The sequence below is a fragment of the Melospiza georgiana genome, chromosome 1 (assembly GCF_028018845.1).
Source record: "Melospiza georgiana isolate bMelGeo1 chromosome 1, bMelGeo1.pri, whole genome shotgun sequence".
NCBI lineage: Eukaryota > Metazoa > Chordata > Aves > Passeriformes > Passerellidae > Melospiza > Melospiza georgiana.
Genome location: NC_080430.1, coordinates 136601509 through 136625969, shown reverse-complemented (window position 1 = coordinate 136625969; position 24461 = coordinate 136601509). Strand labels below are relative to the sequence as shown.

General features: G+C 35.7%; 1 protein-coding gene across 1 annotated transcript in view; it reads right to left on the bottom strand.

The window, feature by feature from the left end:
* CNGB3 (cyclic nucleotide gated channel subunit beta 3) overlaps positions 1 to 24461 on the bottom strand; it is a 59340-nt gene that overhangs the window by 17432 nt on the left and 17447 nt on the right. The window contains exons 4-10 of the mRNA XM_058035494.1: positions 15944 to 16098; positions 14326 to 14529; positions 13133 to 13341; positions 11081 to 11131; positions 8998 to 9084; positions 7318 to 7382; positions 3699 to 3821 (exon numbers count right to left, since the gene is read on the bottom strand). Coding sequence (XP_057891477.1) covers positions 3699 to 3821; positions 7318 to 7382; positions 8998 to 9084; positions 11081 to 11131; positions 13133 to 13341; positions 14326 to 14529; positions 15944 to 16098 — 894 coding nt within the window. The remainder of the gene's footprint in view (positions 1 to 3698; positions 3822 to 7317; positions 7383 to 8997; positions 9085 to 11080; positions 11132 to 13132; positions 13342 to 14325; positions 14530 to 15943; positions 16099 to 24461) is intronic.

Here is a 24461-nt window from a genome sequence, read left to right as displayed (position 1 = left end):
GTCTGTGCCCAGAACAGGCAGGCAGCATGCTGCAGAGAAACATAATTGGGATGCAAATAGATGTCTTAAATTTGCCAAATAATTTTGCAGACTTCTTACAAACAGCAGAAGTACACCATGAAGGAAGTGAAATTATTTTTTTCCCCTAAACTTACTGCTGACCTGGAGGGTTTGCTTGAGAATTTCAGCTGCCTAGTTTTAATTTCTCTGTGAACAGCGATGAAAGAGAGACACTTCCTCGGAACAATTCAGAGCAATGACATTGTCTTGAATCCCTGAAAAGGGAAAGATTTGTGCATTTTCCTCAGGAATTAGGGAGATTGATCTTTTACTTAGGTAGTTAAATTAGATTGTAAATAAACACATATAGTTGGAATTGTCCACTTAAGAGACCTTTTCAATATCTGCCACTGTCCTTCCATAGACTCTATGCTCTGCTGTTGCTGTGCCTCTGCATTAGGAGAGACTGAGGTCCTGCCTAACTCAAGCTGTGCACTTTTAATGCTGGAAACACCCTGTGTGGCTAATTTGGGTGTGTTGCAGGGAGGTGAAGTTGACTGCCTTTTACATCTCAAGTCAAAGGGTTTGACTGAAGGCTGCTATGCAAAAGAGCTCAAGTCTTGGGCTGACACTAGCACTTTACAGCCTGGACAAAAACCAGAAAAGAATAGAGCTTGCATAAATTTGCAGGAGAGCTACTTTGATCATTTTGCTTGTGGTTTGAGTGTTGTGTATAGCTGTTAGTTATAGATTTAGTTCACCAGCTAATGTGCCTGGTCAGGAATATGTATGTAATCAAAGTAATAATGGGAAATACTGTCTGTTAATTATTTTTAGACTGGAAAAGGAAAAGAAAAAAAAACATCTTAGGAGTGTTGACATTATTAAGAACTGGTTTTGGCCATAACTAGCAATATTTTATGGACAAAGCAGGGATTCCACATAAAGCATTAGGGCCACTAAATCAGCACCAGATCATTTTCTGTGCATCAGTGTAATCTGAGACAGCTAGAATTTTGGTTTACTTGTCAAACTACTTGCCATCATTTTTCAAGATTAGCTAAGTAGCTAGGTATCCCTAATAGTATTTCTGAATATGTTCCCCTTCTTTGTGACACTACTGGCATATTTGACTTCAAATATTGTCAACCCTGAATGCTCTGTGAAAGAAAAATTATAAGTTCTCTGCTGTGCCATAATATATGCTGCAGTACTAGTCACTTTTCCTGAAAAATTGTTCTTATATCTGCTTCCCTAATAAATGAATATACCTAGAAATATCTTGTCTGATAAGCTTAAATTCACTTACATCTTTAATTAAACTAATGTTCACACGATGCCTCTGTGTGTGAAAAGAGCCTCAAACAATTGATGATTAGATTTTATGTCATGCCTAAGTCTTTAAAGCAATGACTATTTTACACAGTCAGCATTTGCTGTTAGTGGAATACAAAGCTATATTTTATGAAACGCAGCTCATTGTGGGATACTCTTTGGGGTTCTATGTTCATGGCATTATACATTCCAGTATGAGTTAGATACAGGTGAAAGAACAAAGTCATACACTCACCAAACAATTGCCAAGATGAGGTGGGTTAATGTCTTAATGAGGTTTAGATGGATATATCATAGAATCATTGAATGATTTGGGTTGGAAGGGACCTTAAATATTATTCAGTTCCAACCCTCCTACCATGGGTAGAGACACCTTCCACTAGATCAGGTTTCTCAGAGCCCCATCCAGCCTGGCCTTGAACACCTTCATGGATTCAGAGTCCACAGCCTCTCTGGGCAATATGCTCCAGTGCCTTACCCCCCTTATAGTAAGGAATTTCTTCCTAATATCTAACTTAAATGTGTCCTTTTTCAGTTTAAAATCATTCCCCCTTGTTCTATCTCTGCATCCCTTGTAAAAATTCCCTGTGCTGCCTTATGGAGGCTCTCCTTTAGGTACTGGAAGGTGCTGAGCTCTCCCCATGCCTTCTCTCCTCCAGGCTGAACAGTCCAACTTCCCCAGCCTGTCTTCACAGGAGAGGTGCTCCAGCCCTGGGATTAATTCAGTGGCTTCATCTGGACTCATTCCAACAGATCAATGTTTTTCTTGCATTTCGCTATTTGGATATCCAAACATGCATTTTATTTAAGGATCTCAGTTTAATGCAGAACTTGAATTATCATTTTATCATCAATGTTTATGACAAATCTGCTCTAAATTCCATGCGATTGCAGGGGGACTTCATTTGAGAACATTTTTTTGTCTCCTCATGGAGAAAGCAGCACAAAATGTCAAAAAACCTGGCCACTGTGAACACACAAGGCATTGTCTGTAGTAAAGCCAGCAAATAATTATGACTAATTGTTTTTCTGAGAAAAATGTGAAATATTTTTGTCTGTGAAAAACAGGTAATTCTTTCCTGCCTTTTCTCTAGATTGTTCTGAAGTAGCATTAAAAACTTGAAGACTCTCTACTTTCAGAGTTTACACGTTTCTTATTCTTATGCACCTTACTTTTTGTGTATGAGACAAGTATTCCTAAGAATCACATTAAAAAAATAGCTATAATGGAAATTGCTTCTGCATTTTTCTTGTCAGATTTCTGGAAACTTCAATCCTGCAAATAAACACCCATCTACAGCTTCTTTACTTAAATGGTTCCACTAAGCTCCATGATCCTGCTTGCACATGTCTCAATGCAGTACTCAATCTGTGTATTTTAATGGTGCGTGTAAACTTCAAATGTGTCTTTTTTTTTTTTTTTTCCCAAGAGATAACCCTACGTATGAAAAATCAGTGCTGATTTACACAAAGTTTGTTTTGCTCTTCAAGGTAGTGACTTGACACCAAACTTGTGAAGTCTAACAAAACTACAAACAGGAGGAGCACATGTCCAAGAGAAGGATGAAAAGTTGTTTAGAAGGCAGTTTATGGCAGCATTAGGATACTATATGTGGTTTTGCAAGGAATGTAATCAAAGAACAAATTGAGCTTCTGTGGCTTTATATTATAGCCTTTGAAAGAAACGAATGTTCATACAACTGAGCCTAATATATATCTTTGCAAAACTACACAAAGAAAATATTTTGACTTTACTTTTTTCTCTTACATCTTCTCCATCATCCTGATAAATGGTCCTTACTTTGCACCCAGCCAGTGCTGTCACAAGGAGTTTGTGGAAAATTGTGCCAAAATCATTGTTTCCTCTGAAGACGCTCTGCCACATGTTTAAGCACGACCTTCTCAAAAGATCAGAGAGAGCTGGTGGAATTTTGTCAGACTAATCATCATTGTGTGGAGGGACTAAAATGTTGCACTTTTATGACACAATGCTGTGTGGCAGTAAAAAAACTCTCTAACTCTCCCTGTGTTTCCTTTGAGGGATTGCTATACAATCCTTCTAACAGTTCCCATGTGCATATGCAATCAGTAAGTTTAATTTATGACCCTTGCTGCTTTCTAAATGTTTAATTAAGTCAGCACTTAGCACTGACTCATAAACCTATAAAAGCTCAGTGTTGAACTGATTATTCACTGCACCTGCCCTCCAAATAGGTGTTAATATTGAAAGCTGCTGATCAGCAGTCATGATACTGAAAATTTTCTATCTAAGCACTTAAAAAGTAAGCAGTGACATGGGAGAAGGATGGGGAGGCAGGAATGAGCAAAACAAAAAAAATCTGTTGCAAAAGAAAAGGACTTACATGTTTCCTTCGCCATCATACACCCATCTAGTGCTGCCAATTCCTTCATAGTCTGAAGCCCAATAATACAGGCATGCATTAAGGTGCAAGATAAACAGCAAGTATCCAGTTGTTCGAATGACCCTATAAAAGTAAACAGATTCCTGTAAAACAACTTAAATTTTTCTTTTTTTTTTCTTTTTTTTTTTTTTTTTTTAATATAGAACCCATTACTTTTTTGGATTAGCAATGTTAATGTTAAGCCTATGCTAAGTAGTTCCCCACCTGTATTGAGTCTATGAAAAAATAGCTGGCAGTTGCCCATCTCTCACATCTGTCCAAGGTCAAATAAATATCTTCCCTAGAATATTTGACATGGGGTAATTTTTAAATTATGGTTCCCTGAGGAGTTTATACTCCACTTCTTTAAATGGCTATGAATATTTCCAGAAATTTGAAGCTATATTAATGAGGGTACAGGGTAAAAAATAATGTTTCCCAAACTCTATCCAAGATAGGCTCTAAACTTGTGAACCAAAGCCAAGAAATGTCTGAGGTCAGAAATGAGCTGCTTTACAAGACCTGTAGTCTAAAACCTGCAGTAGGTCCTCTAAACAGTATGATTTAGTTGCTACAGCAGGAGTTATATCATTCCTAATCCCAGTTCTTATGCTTGTGGCCAGTGCTTTGAAGAATACCAATGATTTAGCACCAAGCAGCTTTGTGTTTAATACAATAATGATCTCATTGTATAACCTCTGTTCAGAGCATGGGGATCAAAAGAAATGTCTCCTGGATTTAGCTATTGAAATATTCATACAAGCAGGGGATGAATAAGCAGGAAAAGGGCAGGACTTGCCTAAACACAGACTGGTAGTTAATGAGTTTATCTGCTACAGCTAGAATTCAACTGCATTATGCAGTACAGAATAACTGATTAAGTGCTTTTATGAGAATTTAATAAGATCTAACTAAGTTGGATCTATAAACAAAGGTAATGGGAGCCAATATCTCTGTGGTTACTTCATGAAGCACTCCTCTGCTGCTTCTTCAGGTACCTTTTTATGCCCTCCTTGGTCTTTCCATGCCATTAGATAATCTACCTAAGTGTATTATTCTTCTTTATGATGCTCACAAATGAATGCTATTTCTCTGTTTAAAAGTTGGTGTGCTTCCAGGACAGCTCTGTTTAGGATTGCAAGCTACAGAGAACAGCATAGAGCTGTTGTGGTCTTGTAATGCTGCAATATTGTCCATGCTAGGTCTTCTGTTCAAGTCTGAATCCATGAAAGTGGACTCCTGAGGTCTGAGTGGAGATTCCAGAAACCTCTGCTCTGTTATATTTCTCCAGATATATATTGAACTTATCACAATGAGTAGATGTAAGTAACTCGTGCTAGCTCTATTTCTACAAACTCAAACTAATTAGTTTGAGGAAGGAATTCCCCTTGCTGTAGAAGCTTAGTTTGATATTATCTAGCTATTAATTGGTGCCTTATTGCTCAAAGTGTGGTTTCACCAATCTCAGACCAAAGCATGATTGCCACATTAAAATTAAATGAAATAGTTTGCACAAAAAGACTGGGGTTTTAAAGATTTTTTAGCTCCTGATTGTACTCTTCTGTAAAACTACCCCTGTTGTCCATTTGTCAATGAGAAAACCAGGAGTCAGTGTTTTCTGAAGTATGAATTAGAAAATAGATTCGCTTTGAAATATTTAGATTCTGCAGTTTACATTCTGCAAGGGATTTAATACTGGAAATCTGAGTGGGCCTTTGGCCAGGAAGCAAAGACAAGCAGCAAACACAGTTGTGGTTCTTAACCAATATCATACTAAAAAACCTCTCTGACAGGGCAGAGTGGCTGGCTCTGCTACTGCATACATTTTACAGGACCAGTGAGATTTTGCTCTGTGGGTCTTAGCCTTTCAAAATGAGCACTTTTCCTTTTTTTGACATGTAAATAAATATCACATCCTTCAAAGCTGGTCTAGCTTGAGGATATACACATCCCCTTTACAACTTCTCCTTTGAATCTTCATCTCCCATTCCATATTTTTATAAGAGTGTGAAACTCTGTCCCTTGAAAAACTTTATTTGGGTGAAAATGAGTTCTAAATTTGTTCCCATTTCTTTGAAATCCATGTACTTATAACAGTATTGTTATATAAAAACTAATTACTTGAATCAGAATTGTCTATATTATTATATATTATCTATAGATAGTGTATCTCTCAATACTCTCTGCAAATGTTATAGGAAATACAGAAAAAATATTGAATTATGACTCCAAAAAGCAAAGAATATAATATGGAAAGTAATTAATTTAAAAATAATTAATTTTAAAGCTTATCAATAGTAGAACAAGTTAAACACCATGGACAGATGAAGGTTCATTCTTAAAAAAAATGAAATTAGAAACTGAAGAGGGCAGAGATTCAGAAACTGACAAGAAATTTCTTCATCTTGTGGAAATTCAGTCCTCTCTTAAACCAAAATAATTAAAAAAAAATCAAAAACCAAACCAAACCAAAGAAAACCCAAATCAAACCACAACAGAATCTTCCATAAGCAAAAGGAGAAGTAAATATAGGAATAAATTTTGTGAAGTTCAGCATATCAAAACTATTTTAGTATAACTTTCAAACCTTCAAGTTTTGTTTTATTTCGTAGGTACATGAAAAAATGAAAGAGCAGATATTTGAACCTCTTTTTGAACTTTAGCTTGTTTTTAAATCTCATAAAATATCTCATTGGAATGTATTAATATCAAGTGTGCTGTTTAACTGCCATAATCTCTGAAATGAAATAAGATGGTAGCCAACATATTTCTACAACACCAGCAGACAGGAACAATACATGCCCCAAAACTGGGACAGGGAAAAGGATTTGTTGGTGTAGGAATTACGCAAGGTAAAGCAGTGCTGAAGACTTTGACAATAATGACAACAAAGCAGACGGGTTCCTTGCACCTTAGCAGCATCACTGGCAGCCCAGGGGCCTATGAGTGTTGCCATAGCTCTGCCCTGGACTACTTGAGTTGGATCCAAAATTCTTTCTGCCAATGCAGAAGGTGAGAACACAGTTCAGCAGACTACAGCTACAATCACTATTTGTGAACTGTGCTCAATTGATCCTCATTCCAGCTGTAGCCAGGGCAGTGGAGGATCAAGTTTCTGAACATGCCAGGTTCATGGGGAGAGCATGTTTGAAGAAAAATGTTGACAGAGGCCCAGGCTCATAACTCCTATTAAGTACAAATAAACAGCTTCTGAGGGTTTGGAACCACTATTAGCAACTTAAGAAAGTGTTTCTTTAGCTCTTTCAGAAAAGAAACTTTCTGAAACTTCTCACCAATTAAATTTCGTCAGAAGCCTCAGTTTGGTGAAAATTTTGCCAGAAGCAGGCCAGCTGAACTGAGCTAGATTTCATACATAAGTGAGGCGTTATATATATATATATATATATATATATATAATTTTAATGATTACCATAAAGGCAGATATTTAAAAAAACCCTTTAAATGGAACAGTTAAAGATGTATCATATTTCACCCAATGCTTAACTGACAACTCATGAAATCATTTGAGATGCATTCGGTGCCAAGCTTTGCATGCTACTTGAGTTTTATCAGCACATACCTGTAGATGTATGCTTTTTCCATAATAGCTTCCAAACGATCATTAAACTCAAAGAATGTGTTATGCTGAATGGAAAACAAATAAAAGTAATCTAATCATTATTTTTCAGTACACATTTTTTTTATAATAGTACTGGCATTAATTCACATACACATTTTGAAAATGGATTTTTCAGCAATCAAACTTTCTATAAATATTGGTTCTGGCCAGGACAGGGTTAATTTTTGCAGTAGTTGGGAGAGGCATGGCTAACACTCATGCTATTCTATACAATCTCAGGTCATTGCTGGGAGTGGGACAAAGGGACTGTTTCTTCTAGGGAAGAAAGCTGTTCCTTTCTGTTGAGAAAATCTAGCTGAGGGAGCTGTCTGGTATTGTTTATTATTGGGGAGTTTTTCCATGTGAATCACTTCTTTTCTTACACCCTCTGTCATTAGCAATGTTGTTGCTAGCATTCATTTTCTTGTCTCATTGTTGTTTCCAGTAAATTGTTCTTATCTCAACCTGTGATCATTGCCTTTTGTGCCTCCAGTTGAAGGTGGAGAGGGACCAGGCATGCAGTTTTAGTGGGAGTACTAAATTGGAGAACACTATTCCTAAATCATGACAAACATTTAACAAAAATACGAGCTGAAAAACAAAGATAAATTTGAGTCAAGTGTTTTTCTGGGTGTTGAGTGATTACAGAAATAACCTTGCTGTTTGGGCCAGAGTACTTCAGATGAACAACTTCTACTTCCTCATACACATATAATTGCTTGGGCAACATGATCACAAAGAATTACATGCATTTTTGCTCTTCCTGAACTTCCAGTAACTTTCCTGTAAGTGATCATATGTATCAACAGCCACATTCTAGAGGATACTCTGTATCAATGGCAGCTGTATCAAATTATTCCTGTTCACTACTTGCAGTTGATCAATCAGGGATTGCATGTAGCTTTTTCCTTTGTTTTTATTCAGTACACAGCTGGTTGCCTAATACAAGGTACTATTTAACTTTTCATTCTTTCATATTATTTTAGTTCTGATTTAAGGAATTTTTGAAGTTTTATTGAATACCAAAATGAAGAACACCTTCGTTTTATTGCCAGAGTTCTGTATTCTCCCAGCTTTAAATGAAAGCCAATTCTTTGTAAGCATGTTGATTGTGTGCAGAGAAATGCATTTAGCCTCACAGTGGCCCGTGTTCTAATCCCTTCTCAGACTTTTCATTACACAACTTCAAGGTCTTTGGAGTTGATAACAAAAGTAGGTTTGTGTTTTCTGTATATAGTTTTTGTCCTCAAAATTATTTCCTATGTTTTTAAACACCTGACATGAGCAACTCAAGGGGAAGGTACATTGGCATTACTTAGTGATTTTTTTTTTAGTCTTTGAGAATGGAACAGGTAATTTGAGATTAATCTAATTTAAAAAATGTGAAAAATAGCTTAAATCAAAAAATACTGTTTAATGTTAGGAAATAATAAGGTCAGAAGAAAAATAAGAAAATAAGGACTTAATTTGGCTAGACTATGGCCTGTATTTTTTGTTTCTTTATTAAGTTATGTTGTACCTTAGCCTGAAGATATTTTAAAGTTTCTAAATTTCATATTCCTAAATATTATAAAAAAATTTCTGTGGCATTGCAAAAACATCTAGACATGGTTAGCAATCCATCGCTAACACAGATCTTACCTTCAGCATCCTGTTTGCTCGAAGTGCTGGATTAAATCCAAAGAAGAAGTATAAAATGTCAAATGGAAACACCGATATCACATCAAGCTGTTAAAGAGCAGAGAGGTCAATTTAAATTTCATAGTAATCATAATGTATTTACTTGCTGTCAAAAGCCTGCTTAGACTGAATCATGACTGTGATGATATTTGAAGAGTCAGCATGCTAAGCATGTAGCTTCCTAGGTACTGGCAGGTAAGATTATCTCCTTGAAAACACCAACAGCTTGGCTCTGCCCTGCTTTTGAGTCCCCTGTGCCTGAGATTTTAATCTGTTTCATGTGGATTATTAACAGTATCTCATATATTTGGTCATTAATACATTCTTTTTTTTCAGTTGTAGTTCTGATCGGACTAAAATATTTGGCATTGAGCTGGTGAGTGCAGGTGGGGAGGCCACTACACAAGCACTTCTTAAAAGGCCTTTAAAGCACTTCTTAAAAGCAATTCTTGAAGGTCCTTCTTGAAAGCTTTCAAACAAGGCTGCCTAAAGCAATTTGAGGGAGCACAATGAGTTAGATTTCTTGCTTGCAACCTACAAAAGGCATGTGTTCCAAACAACAGATTCATATTCATCGTAGGATAATAAATTTGACTGAGTTGTATTTTTTTTTGGTTGTGTTTTTTGTTTTATGTTTTTTTTTTTTTTTGTTGGTTGGTTGGTTTGCAGTTTCTTTTCTTCTATCAAAAATATTATGCTGCTTCTTCCCATATCACTAAGGTTTTCAACATCTCCCTGCAGTCCATCAACAATGTGATTACTCTTCTTGTATGTGTCTTTATTATTTCCTAAGACAGAGAAGGAAAGCTGTTGCAAATTTATCTTTTCCTTTTTAAAGATCTTGGGATACCTTGCTTTGTTGCTGCTATTGCTTGGAAGAGAGGGATGTGGAACTCTGGGCTTCATCTCACTGAATCAGAAATTCAGTGAGCGTTTGCTCTGAGGGGTGTGAATTGTGTTGGCAGCAGCCACCCTGCAGCTCTGACCTTTTATTCCATGCAGGCAAGAAGCAATTAATACCTGAACAGTGTGCAAAGCAAACCAAGAAATTGATTGAGAGAAACAGCCTCTTATGGTCTCCTTTCTCTCCCGCTCTCAGACAAATGTCTAAGAGGAGGGAAAATTTAGTCAAAAGTGCATTAATATCAGTAACTGCTAATTAGTACCTAATCATATGACAAATTCCCACACTAATTCTATATCTTGTGTGTCATGAGAAAACTCACATTAGTTTTTTTCAGAAATCAAGAGCCCTAAACATACCTCAAGTGGGAACTTAAACCCCTACAAATCCACTTTGACTCTATAGTGTATATCCTGCATTTTGGATAGCTTAATATCAAGTATTTAAGTAATGATACCACAGTCACTGAGAAAAAAAGCAACTCTGAACAACACAGGTGCAAAAATAGAGAAGGGGAGAGGGCAATGACTGAGGTGTGTGCTTATAGTAACAGACCTGTAAGTTCATCAGGAATTCAATTAACTACCTATCTTCCACTGACAAATAACCCCAACATTTAGGAGCAACATTAAGAATTTTCCTAAATCAAATGCATCTTTGTTTTTATAAAGTGCCATGACCATAAAAAATCTTAGTTTGAATTTTTGGCTCCTGTCAGTTATGAAATGTTCATTACAATGAGGTACTTCAAAAGAGTTTACAGAATAATTATCATCTCTCTTCAGGAGTTTTAATTTTTTTAAACAAATCTCTGGCAAATGGTGTTATTGTCTTTAGTGTGTGCTGGGATGACCTCTCAAAAACTAATCAAATTCTTTTTTATTAATTTGTTACAATTCCAAAATAATATTTAAAATTGCATTTATAAATAATCTCTCTTGCAGTTAAACACTGTTTATGAAGATGTCAGTCTTCAGCTGGTGAGCCATTGTTTCATTGTACGCCATTACATTACATGCCATTGAGCCAATGTTTTCTGGTGATGTTCTTAAACCAACAGTGATTTTCAGTGAATGAAAAAAAAAATCCTGTGAACAGGCAGCAGTTCATATTGGCATCAGTAAGACAGGTTCTACTTACCCGAAACTTCACAGAGCTGCGGTAGAATTTCTCTGTTTCTGCTCTGTCTGACTACAGTGATAATGAAAGGAGAAAAGGGTATAGTCAAGATCAAAATGTCAAGGATGAGCCTCTGCTATTCCACAGGACAGTAGTGGTGATGACAGTTAAATTAATGATGGTCTAAAAGTATGAATGGAGAAATATCTGTATGCATTTCTGAGAAGAAGTACTGTTATTAGTACAGCTTACATTAGATCAGATTTTATTAGAATCACTTGAAAAAATGACAGTTGAGGTTTGTCTGTTTTTTTCCAATCAGGGTGTTGGTCTAGAAAATTACATTACATTTTTTCCACAAAACTTTCCTCTCAAGACACCTGTATGACTTCATGTTCAACCCAACCCCCTTCATTTCATGGCAAAAAATGTATTTATCTGTAGTGATTCCAAGAACAACTCAAAGAGTGTTTCAAATGATGCTGTACAAAATTAGCTCCTTGAAAGCTAACATTAACATGCTAGCATTACTAGCATTACAATAATCAACACTGCATTCATTAGTAATGATTAGCTTTTTATTTTTAAATTGTTCTTCACTGGAACTGATGCTAATGTAATAAGAAAGGATAATCACAAGTATATAAAGAAATTTATCTATTATTGTACTTTCTGTATTTATATCAGGGAAATTTTAAAAATAGCTTTAAGATCTTAATCATATTTCCATTCCAACTTTCACTATTATCACTTTAAACATTAAACTTAATGCAAGAGATCAGGCAGGAGATGGTTTCTGTGCACTAAAATCTGTGAATAGTAGAAATAGCTTCAAGGGAAATAGAAGCTGAGCTTCATATTTTAGAGTTTTAACTTTGTTCATAAAAATTGAGTTTTGTGGATTTAGGCAAATCTAGTTACTGAATATCTTAGTGTGGAAAAATACGTTCCACTGCACTGCATTTAATATCTATTGAAATTATATTAGCACAGCTTGGTCTGTAAAGGTATCAGTAATATCGTACATGTACAATGTATAAATTTTTTCTAAAAGCACTAATTAGATTAGTTTTCTAAAAAACTAATTTCTAGAAAACTAAAATTTTCTAAAATCCAAATTAGATTTGAAGATATATAATTTTGAATTTTCTGTCTGTTGGGCCCAGTAAAGTCAGGTTGAAGTAATCAAAAATTTTTTTTTCTGAATTAGGTATCTTTTTTCTATAAGATGTCAAAGAATCCAAAGCAGGGAAGACTAAAGAAAAGTTAACATTCTACATACCCTTTGGTAGATTAAAGGCAAACTTTCAGATACTTGTTTAAAATTTTATTTTACATTTCTCTATAAAAAGATAACACAAAAATTGTAGCAAGAATCAAAATTGAACATACTTATTTCCCCAAAAGAGATTATCTCAAATAAGTTATTTTCAAAGTATCCAAAAATTACAAGGATTTGCTCTGATTTTGGAAAAAATAAAACCACCATGTCAATATCTGTTACAAAACGTGCATATCATGTCCAATCCTAGCGGAATATGCCCTGTCTTCAACTGTGATTCTTGTACAAATAGGTGAAAGTTTCACAAAAACATACAAACATATATTTATATTTATATTTATATTTATATTTATATTTATATTTATATTTATATTTATATTTATATTTATATTTATATTTATATTTATATTTATATTTATATTTATATTTATATTTATATTTATATTTAATTTATATTTATGCACTATTACATATGACCACTGATTCCAATGAGGAATCTGTTTGGAGCTGTATGCCTGTTTCAGCTGTTCTCGTCTGTTACTTTCAAATTTGAAATCTTGAGTTTTTTCCAATTTTTAATAATTCAGGTAATGGATGTGTTTCTTCCCACATAGGATAACGGAACGTCAGTCTAGAATGGAAGGTCAGTGATGAAAAATATATGAACCCTTTGACAGATAAAAAAGTTACATAGATTCGACACAGTGATACAAAAGAAGTGTCAGCTTGGATGAATTTCTATATTCTAACACACAACCACTGCCCATGGAAGTCCCACTTCCAATACTTACTATTATATCTCCCCCTTTGATAAACCGCACTCGGGGCTGGAAAACGATCAAGTCGCACAGGTAGCAGAGGTCGCAGATGACATCGATGACAAGCCAGTAGATGGTGTTACTGGGGGTTTGGTACGGGAACACGTAGCGCAGGGGGATGAACCAGCAGTTCCAGTTATAGGCAATTGTCACAAGCATCAGCCACGCCACGTAACGGCGGTCTGCAAGGAGGAAGATGGAACACAGAGGTGTGAACTTGGGGCCTGCTGCCGTTCTTTAGCCACGTTCATTCTGCTGCAGCCTCTGGGAATGCTTCAGCCCAGACCCACCTACCATTCTCCCTTTTGCAGCTGGAACGCTGCTAAAGTGATATAGCTTGGAAAGAGGAGTCACACAAGGAATTTTCAAAAATGAAAGCATATTCAGTGCACCTGAAGAAACTTACATGATCAAATATAATTATTGCATATAAGATATTGCATCTTGCTCATGTATATGATAACTGACAAAATAATTATTTGGCTGTCACGGACATATTTTATGAAAAACCCTTTTGCTAGGATATTTTCTCCTGAGAAGCTGAGAGGCCTCAGAAATGAAATGTAAACAATAATTATCTACTGCTGTGGAATGGAACAGGTGCATCTTTGATTGGTCTCATGTGGTTGCTTTTAATTAATGGCCAATCACAGTCTTGCTGTCTCAGACTCTCTGGTCAATCACAAGATTTTATTATCATTCTTTTCTATTCATTCCGAGCCTTCTGATGAAATCCTTTCTTCTATTCTTTTAGTACAGTTTTAATATATAATTTTCTTTTAATATAATATATATCATAAAATAATAAATCAGCCTTCTGAAACATGGAGTCAAGACTCTCATCTCTTCCCATGTTGAGGTTGTCTGCAAATTCCACATTTGGCCCTAATGAATGATACAAATTCCAGATCAAGAAACAGAAGACTTGGGTTCTAATTCTTGTCAGTTTTCATTACACTTTTTTGCGTACCATCTTTAAAACTGATGTCAATTTTCCCTGTTTGGAATAAATGATTTTAGGACAGGACCCCTGTGTCCCTGGGAATCGCAAACTGGAATGTGTATCTTATGGTGCCTCACAGGTGTGAGCCCGTGTAAGCCACCATGTAGTGCGAGGTCACTTCAATATGACTTTACCCCATTCTTTTACACAGATTTAAATTTACCTGTGTATGAGTCAATGGTATCTGGTAGCTTCATATACTCCATGTATTTTTTCAGTGGAGGTTTTTTGAATTTACAGCACAGCATATCACAGTAATGATCCTCCTCTGGCTTTGCTTCTGCCTCCTCTTTCTTTTCATCTTTTTTTTCATCTTTTTTTTCATCTTTTTTTTCATCTTTTGCTGGGGGTGGAGGCTTCTTTGGTGCTAGACACATAGGTTACCAAAAATATAGGCATTTTAATAATCGCTCAATTAATTCACCCTGGTTTAACATGAAGATAAGCTTCATCATGTTAAAATATCTTCTAAAAACACTGGGCAGTGAATAAATTCATTATATTAAATACATAGAAAACCACTTGAAGAATAAAATCACCACTGGTATAAACATGTACATCTGCTATCCTGAACTTAGGTTGCAGAGTGCAGTATCTATATTGCTGAATTTCCCTGGACATTGCTTACAAGTTACACCTTTTATAAAACTGACAAGAAAATTGCTAATTCATAATTTAGCATTCATTAACACAACTGAGTATTTATCTTTACATGACTGGTGCAAAGAATGAATGCAGTGAGGATGGAGATAAGAAAAGACAGCTGTGTCATGGGCTGATCTCTCCCCTCTCCTGAGACCTGATATGCAAGATGCAGCAGGTGAAACTACGTGGGGAAGCCCATGTTTTTCAACATTTCTAGGCTGATAAAAGCCTTGAAGCACTCCTTTGAACCCAGTTCTTGCATCTTTGAGCTGGATAATCTTGTTTGCACGTGTGTCCTATTAATTCTGGTGGCTTTACCTCTGATTAGGATACACAGCAGTAATATGACAAACTGGATCTATAATAAGTTAGGAAATAAAGATCATAAGTTCTACAAAGAGAACAAAAGATGTAGATCAGTAAATATACAATTTAGAAAAAAAAATCCTTTATCAGTTGATATAGTTTATTATTCTTCAGGGACCATTTTTACAGCTTTTAAAAAACCACATACAAAATGAACAGCTACTAAAAAGTGCCAGAACATAAACCCACCACACTAATTTCTTTGTGGAAAGGAAAGTCAAACTTTTCTTTGAAGAGGAGAAAAATTGATTTATATTTCATATTTTGTCAAAAGTCAATGATTGATTAATATCAGATGAGTTTGCTCTATTTAAAGCATGGACTTAAAGTCTTCAGTGTGTCCAGATTTCTGTCAAGGCTAAAATTTTTTTTACTTTATTTCCACAGAAGATCCCATATCAAAGTGACTAACATTCACTCATAAGATATATGTTTCTTCATATGTTTCAGATTCATCTTCATGAATAAACATCTCTGGGAGCTATTTCAAAATACAGAAAACTTATTGACATGAATGATTCTAGAAACTGCCTCTATAAGCTTTTCCCCCAAATTCTTCAGTGATGTCATTCAAAGGGAGGGTATACTTTAGGATTATGGCTAACTGTAGAGAAATAGGGATAAATTGACTTCATAGGGCACAAAGTGATCCTTTCCAGTGGATAAACACACTACACTTACAAAAAAATTATCACCGTATTTTCTGTTACTACAAAATTATTTTCAGTTTTAAACTGAGCAAATGCACAGCTATTTCTAGAGGCACTTACAAGTTGGAGGACTCGCTTCGGGTGAAGATATCACTGGGTCATTCAGCTTTTCCTTGTAGACATTTGCCCTTTCACGCAATTTCTTGACAATCTCTTGAAGCTGGGCATCAGCATACTCATTTGTTTGGGGACCGGGACCTGCTGGCTTCTGTGCACTGGTTAAAACAAAAGGGGGAAAAAAGGCTTCATGTACTGGAAATCAATGGAAAGAAACAGTGGCAATTCTATTTCTGAACTGAATTCAGACATTGAGATTGGATCTTTAGGGAGCACAGTGTTTGTTCATATCACTTCATTCACGCTAAGTGGAAACCCAAGTTTCCTGCTCTTGCCTCCTGCTCATGTCAGCCGCAGTCTGCGTGTTATTTCAAGCAGAGGTCAGGGTACCCTGTTTAGCCTGCTGCACTAATGGCTTCCCACTGCTGCTGTTCACCAAGTTCTACTGTGGCTGTGTAGGGCCAAGAGTTTTCCTGATGTATTCACTAAGTTACACGGCATCCTCTTCACATCTGTGTGTAAAAATGTGCTCATTGTGATATGAGCACAATGAGGCAATATCCTAGTGATGACAGGAAGTGCAGGTGGAGGAGGAGGGACTTATGCTTACTTTACACTTTCTAATGTTGGGAAAATTTGTTTCATCTATGATTTTTATGGTTTGTCATAGCTTACATGAGGTAAAAAAAAATTGCATCTGTTTTCAGTGGAAACAAAATACTGGTCTTCTTGCTGAGGTTTCTTCTTTTTCTGCTAAGAGTTTGCTCAGGGTCATAGTAACACTAAGCTGATATTGCAGCACTCACAGCATCTGTTCAAACCTGAGAACTATTGATTTTCAAACACTTGCAGACTCATACTCTGCACTGAAACTAATGCTTTTGTTAGGTTTTATGCACGCTGGGCAGTCAAATATAACATCCAGGTGAAAGTGATTCTTGATCAACTCTTCAGTGCTTATTCTTACTTGAAATTTCATCCTTGATTATTTGCTACTGTCTGATTTTGCAGACTGGGGTTGTTTTTGAGTGTAACTCAGCTGGCAGCTGGGCCACACATTTGGACTTCCTCTATGTAGAGACCAGGACATGGGAATCTTTTTCTGTATCCTTGACTCAGCCCTTCTCAGCTGATGTGATGCACGGGTGTCAGAGATGGTTGGAAATGGCTGGGACTGACACAAGGCAGCTTGAAGTCTCCTTGCCACAGGTCACACTTGCAACCCTGTACTGAAATTCTGAAAGCTATGCCCAATATAGGAGCTACAGCAGGAAATGGTTCTTTCTTTCTTAACAGTTTTTCGGCTCTCACAAGTTCCACAGGGATGTGGCTACAGCAAGAGTAGCAGCAGATCAAAAGTGACATATGCTTGAAATGCCCAGATTCTTGAGAAAATCTTCCCAAATGTGAGTAGGGGAAAAGTGGTATGGCAGTACCTTGGGTAGGGAAGAAATGAACACTGCTGCAAAAGTGCTCTTTGAATAAACACCATGTCTCCTCAAAACCTAAACCTACTTTGAAATTTCTAACAGAAGGAGCTGTAGCTAAAAAAGGAGAGTGTCAGAGTGGGATGTGTCTAGCTTTTTGAGAAGCAGTTTTCTGGAGACACAACACAAATCACAGTGCCCAAGGAAGTATAATTTAAGCATAAAAAAATCCTTCAGCAATAAAACCATTGGATAAAGTGGAGATATGCTCCACTTAGAAGCAGAAGCAAAAGTTTGGAATTATATGCTTGTCATTCCTCTATATTAAGCCTTGTATATTGTCTCTTTCTTAAAACTCCTCAGACAGGAGATTAATCAAAACAGTTCTGATACATTTTGTAATCTCATCACAGTTCCTTTTGTGTCACATTGTCCCTTTGCTCAGGCCATCTGTAAGGTAATGACATTTCTGGTTTTGAGCTAACATCTCACAATTCATTTTTTGCTTCTATGCAAAGACTTTAAAATAGTTCTTAGTCTTTGTTGTTGCTGTATTTGCTCAGGTCATTAGCTATCTTATAGTTACGTACCCTTACCACAAGAGTCATGACAAAGACTCCTACTAACTTCTTTCTAGGAATAAGCTACAAACTGCTTGAGATTCTCCTCCAGTTTCACAGGTATTCCAACAAAAGTTAAAGTCTCCTCTATCATGAATTTGGTACAATGTAGCACAGAGGAGCCATGTTTCTATTTGGTACTGATTACAATCTATGTGAATTAGTTTAAAGTTATTTGCCCTGCAGTTGATGACAAATTGATTTTCCTTGCCCTACTTCTCATTTGGCTTGCATTATGTCCTACTCCATTATTTTCTTGTAACAAGATGCTTACTTTAAATTTTCTTTGGTTAATACAGACGGAAGAGAAGGAAGCATGTTGAACACTGCTAATTTGAGGATGTTTATTGTATGTGTACTTTGTGTGGGGGTGCACTTTAAATTGCCTGGGCAAATGAAGTCCATTGAAACTTCACTAAATTACTTTTAATTAAACTGGACTCCTTCTGTCCCATCTTATCTTTGACCTTTGTGCAGTATGTTACAATAGACCTAGGTCTGTCTTAGTCTCCATGTAGTCCTTTACAGAGTGGAAATGTTTATTCCCTGTTCAAGTTACTTCATGTGGCCTAGGAAATGAAAGTTAGGATAGCAACTCATGTACTATGCACACAGTCTTTCTACTATCACAAACGTATTTTGTTTAATGATAGCAATATATGTAAAATGAGAAGTATAATAATAATATAGTTTTCTAATATTTTTCTGTGACAGTGGTCACAAGGGTTTTCAGGGTGAGAGAGAGACAAGAATGTTGAATGAATCCATGTTCAGAAGGCTTGATTTATTATTTTATGATATATATATTACATTATAACTATACTAAAAGGAAATAGAAGGAAAAGTTCTCAGAAGGCTAGCTAAGCTAAGAATAGAAAAGAATGAATAACAAAGTTCTGTGTCCCAGCAGAGTATGAGAACAGCTCTGCCGTGAGTGGCCAGTAAATCCAAACATCCACAGGAGACCAATCATGGACACACCTTTTGCATTCCACAGCAGCAGATAACCATTGTTTACATTTGTTGCTGAGGCCACAGCTTCTCAGAAGGGAGAAAAATCCCAAGAAAGGATTTTTCACAAAATATGTCTGTGACATTTTTCACTTCTAGATTTTATTTTTGTAAAACTTGTAGATTTAAACTTGTTTTTTTAGTGATAAAATTGCAGTGCTTTTATTCTCCCCAAGCCACAAGAAAAGATTTTGACACCTATAGCATAATTAAAGAATATCACCTTAAAACAGGCTATGGAAATACTGTATTGAGTATACTAATGTATGCAATAGCTGTTAAGGACTGTGGCTTGAAAATTTTCTGTGTCAAAAGTTCAAATAAACAGTGATAAGAGATGCAACAGTTCAGAAGTCTTGCCCTTTTCTAAGTTGCCATCTGGGGTTTTAATTCCTCTCTGTTTCTGGCCATGAACACCAAATACCTGAGTTCAATTTCACATTTAATCTACCTAGTGACCCCTGAGAAAATGTATTTCATAAATGTATGCTGCCTGGAAAATATCCATAATACTTTTTGCTGATTTCAGTTATAACCTTATTTTATTTGCAGCACCTAAGAAACTTTCTGCTAATTACACGGCAATAGAGTTCTTGGTCCTGCTTTCAATACTTTTATTGAGCTCTGATGTTGTGATTTGTGATTGCATTTACAATCTCTGTCTTGAAAAAAAAGTCTTTTCTGAATAAATTAGGGAGAATCTCTGATTCAGATAATCAGTTTTCGGAAGGATATGATAATACACAGAGCATGATGGCACAGATGAGAAAGATTTTAGAGAGAAAGAAAAATGTATCTGCAAGCATCATGATATGTATTGATTCAAAAATACGTCCTCAATTTTTGCTGACAATCACAGTGTGAGTAATACTATGGAAGCTCTGAGTTCCAAGTCTAAGATTGGTCATCCTAAATTACTAGGAAAGCTAGTAATAGAAAAAATCCAACATACTAGTCACTTGCTTGGTACAGCAATAGAGGTATTCCAAAAAGCTAAATTCCCCTATTTTCGTTCTACTGTCTTTATATTCCAAAGAAGGCTTCCCTGAGGAGAGGTTCAGAATTACTGAGATAGGTTTCTGCTTGAATTGCCTGTGAACAGAGACTATTTTTCTCCTCCTTTATCTGCACAGGATGCTGATGGGATTTTAAGAGTGAGCTTTAATAGTCCCCTTCATGATTTTGTTACAAGATGTAGTAGTGTACTAGTGATTTTTAATAGGGCATTGGATTTGGAAGATTAAAAAGTAGGAAGGATTCCTATGCAAGAAAATTTGAGTTATTTAGTCCAAGTAATAGAAATGAGGACAAATCTAATGCCCCATACTACAGACACGTATTTAGAATCAAATTGTAGGAATGTTGTTTGTAAATGCTGAGATCATCAGTTGCAGGTGACAAAGGGATAAATGTCCAAGTGTTTAGTCAAAGGGAAGTTGCCTACGAGCCATACATAATCTGGCTATGGAAAACACTGGTGCAAATATAACTGTAGAATGCATATTACATACTGCCAAGGAAGTAAATATTAACATTGGAATATAGCCCAATGTGAAAATTATTCTGACCAACTATACTCAAAAGGTGCATTCCCATCATCTAAGACGCGAGAAAGTCTCTTAGATTGGTCAAGGTTACTGGGAACATGACTTTGAAAAGGACAAAAAACCAGATTGAGACATAATAAGATCACTGTCCATGAGATTAAATTTTAGTGCTGAATCATGGGAAAATAGGTATTTGAGCTGAGAAAAAGTATTGTGAGAAGAATAAATGTGAGGAGAGGAACAGTGAATTATCATGAGTTAAACATATGAAGAAAGTTTTCAAGCCTTTAATGACCAGAATTTTAGGCAGCTTTCATTATGAGTGAGGAGCAGTTGAAAGAAGTGAGATAGACTTCAAGATTATATTAGCTAAGATCATGAAGACTGTTGTAGGCTGTGATTCCCAAGAAAGCAAAAGAATGTATGCAGCCTGACATGAAATCCTTTTCAGCAAACAAACCTGAAATTTATAAAAGTTTGGGAAGTGGATAAGTGACTTAACCTGTATATTTGCCATCAACTTCTTATTCAAAATATCTTAACAGTTCAAGTGCTAAGAAAGTAAGTTTCTAAGATATATAGATTATCTTAAAGTCTTGGAACAAGCTGTTCACACATTAGATTCCATGGACTTTCAAAAAGCTCTTAATTAAATTGTAATTTTCCTGAACTGTCTTGAAACAAGTGCCTTCCTCTGACCCATCATCTTTTCCTTTAATCACAGAATCATCAAAGTTGGAAGAGAACTTCAAATCATCTAGTCCAACAGACAACCCAGCACCATCACAGTTATCCCTAAACCAAGCGCCACATCCAGACACTTGCCTTTTCCACTCTTTCACTGATGACTTTTTTTCCCTAATACAAATCTGAACCATTCCTAGCAAGGGAAAGTGTCTGATAAAGACCCATTTTTACTGATACAGAACATTATGTCCTTTTCTATTTGATGCATTTTTTAAATACTGGCATTATATTGACTTTTCTTTGCAATAAAATAGAATAAATCACATTTTTATTTAACTTCATTTTAGGATTGAGTTGTTTTTCACAACATAATTTTATTTTAAAGTGACGTTCCTTTGTCATACTATATATTTTATTATGTGTTTCATGTATTTAAACATAGTGACACCATAATATTTGTGTTGGTTTTGGTTTAATGTATGTATAAGCAAGAATGGGCCATAGGCACTTAGGAGCTTCATGCAGAAAACATGTAAGAAAATCTTGCCATTGGAATTCATGATTTTCCCTTAGTTCAGAATCTTTATACAGAGATCATGCTTATTTGGGCCCTAAAAAAATATTCTTGAAAAAAAAATGCATAGATCATCCATTTCCCAGACCATGTGTTGTGTTCATAAAGCAAAATAGATATGGAAACAACAGTGTTCAAGGAAGGCACTATCTTTCAGATTTATCCACTGGTATTGAGCTCAGAATAAACTCCTTGATGCAATGCAGACTGAAATCTCATCATCTAGGCTGCAGAGATTCCTGCTTTTTAGCTAAATTTTATTTCACAGCAGCTTCTCTGACAATCCTCCTAGTTATTTAGTCACAACAACCTGTGAATCCTCTAATCTTCTTTACAGTACTCTCAAAGGAGAAGTCTGTCTCAATGCTGAACACATGGAACTCTCACTGAGGTACCAGATTAAAATGTGAATAAGATTTTATTTTAATTAAAAATTCTGCAGTAGGAACTATAAAAGAAGTAGAAAGAAAGTAGTAGGGATTTTGAAAGAATCAATTAGCTGTGAAAAAATCACCTTTCCTGAAGGTAACAGGTGATATACTGTTTTTTAATTGCACTATTTATTATGATGTGAGAAATAAGGACAGAATAATTTCTAATACTAATTGCTTTAGAGCAAAGGTACAATAATCTAAAGTAACTTTCATTTATTTCCTTATCTGGTGCTGTTTTGTCATTGTTTCTTATCTGTAAGTAATTAAATTTGACTGGGGCATCTGCCATTTATCAGGAATTTTTAACATTTTAGCATTTAAATACTAACACATATCTTACATACATAAGCCTTTAATTTACAACTATGTAAAATAATTTAATCAAAGTACATGTTTGTACAGAGTTCATGAGCACAACACAAATACTTCCTATTTTCTATCTTTGAGTTTTTCTTAATATGCAGGGAATTAAAAACAAAAATAAAAATGCCATAAAATTTCCCACTCTGAATATTTTCAAAGGTAGGAAAAAAGTCTCAAATTTGAAAAACTTTATTTCCAATACATGCTTTTGTTTGTCATCTGTCTTCATAGAGTCCCTAAAATAGTCATACAACCATAAGGCTCTAGGGACGTTTGAGATATCCTGTCCTCACAGCTCCAAGCAGGATCAGGTACACCTGAAATATTCTTATCTAACCTTTTCTTAAATATCTCTTGGCTAGTCATGTCTATTCCGTATTTTTTCTGAAGAATTTATTTCTGTGCTTCACTAGCTTCCTTTTAGAATTTCTTTTTCCTCAATGTAAATCTCTTTTGGTACAATTTGTCCTATGCATTTTTAACATGGGGTAAAATTTAGGGGCCTTTCTCTTTTATCTCACTTTTTTGTCCATCTGCACATTTTAATATTTTCATTTTAATTTTTTTTTCCCAAACAAAAAGGATTTGGTACAAGGGTAATAATTGTATGATGACTAAGAATGTCGGGTAATTCTATAATTAAGCGTGTGTTCTCAAACTTCATGCCATGGGCCATGGGCCATTGTTGCCCTTGCTAATTATATAAAATTACCTTGGTGTGACCATCTTTGTTGCAAATCTACCTTCACTGGGGTAAACTGTTACAGCACAACCTGTGTAGGAGCTGACTACATGTACCTTTCCCAGGATCACACAGAAACTCTGAGAGAAAGAACCTACTCCTCTGAGATGACTTCCAATCACTGCTATTTAGGACCATCCTCTCCCCTTCTGCAGGACCCCGACACGTTCCTTTCCAAACACAGCAGCAGGGCAGGTGTGCTCCCTGCAGACCCTGCTCACCACACCTCTCCTCCTGGGTATCCCTTACCCTGGGTACTGAATAAACCTGGGCTGCCAGATGTGTTTGACTTCCCATCTGACCCTCACACATCCACCTGTCACTGTTTCCTCTGTTCCTCTCTTGGGCTGCACGACATGGGATGTTTTCATCCTAAATTGCTAAGATTTAGAAAAAGAGTAAATAACAGGAGATGGGGTGTTTTAATAAAATATGTTGGACAAGATTAAACATAGGCATGAAGACTTACACTTGTCATGAAGTAATGATCAGTTTTCTTTTACTAAATGGCAAGCATTATGCTTTAGATTTATACACCTCTTAGATTTATCAATAAAGGCCTTGATATATATGCAAATGTTTGGTACAAATGCGATTTAACTACAAATGCAATTTAAATATAAATGTTTTATATTGCACATAGTAGTGTACGTGTCACAATGCTCATTTTGCTTTTTTCCTCGAAAATGACTCAACATATAATAGCAGAGATAAAATTTTAAATAAATTATCTTTTCTTTCTTTACAAAAATGTTTCTTACTTTAAAAAATACTAAGTGAATGTAGAATTTACACAAAATGCACAGAAATTGCATTTAGCCAAAGAAATCAATCAGCAGCAAATTATGACAAATAATACCCTTACTTTGTTACATATTCAAAAAAACCCAATTTTTTCCATTGACACAGTTAGCAATAAATATGTATGAATATTATGAGTATATGATTTGAAACAATGCAAGGGTAAAAAAATCCTGCATTTCAGTCTGTATAATGACATATTTACCATATTTACCCTTTCCTCACTTCATTTATTCTTCAATGAAGAACTTCTGAATTCACTACTTTTTAATTTCAGGCTGCCTACTTGATTGCCATGCAGAGTGAGTGAAATTA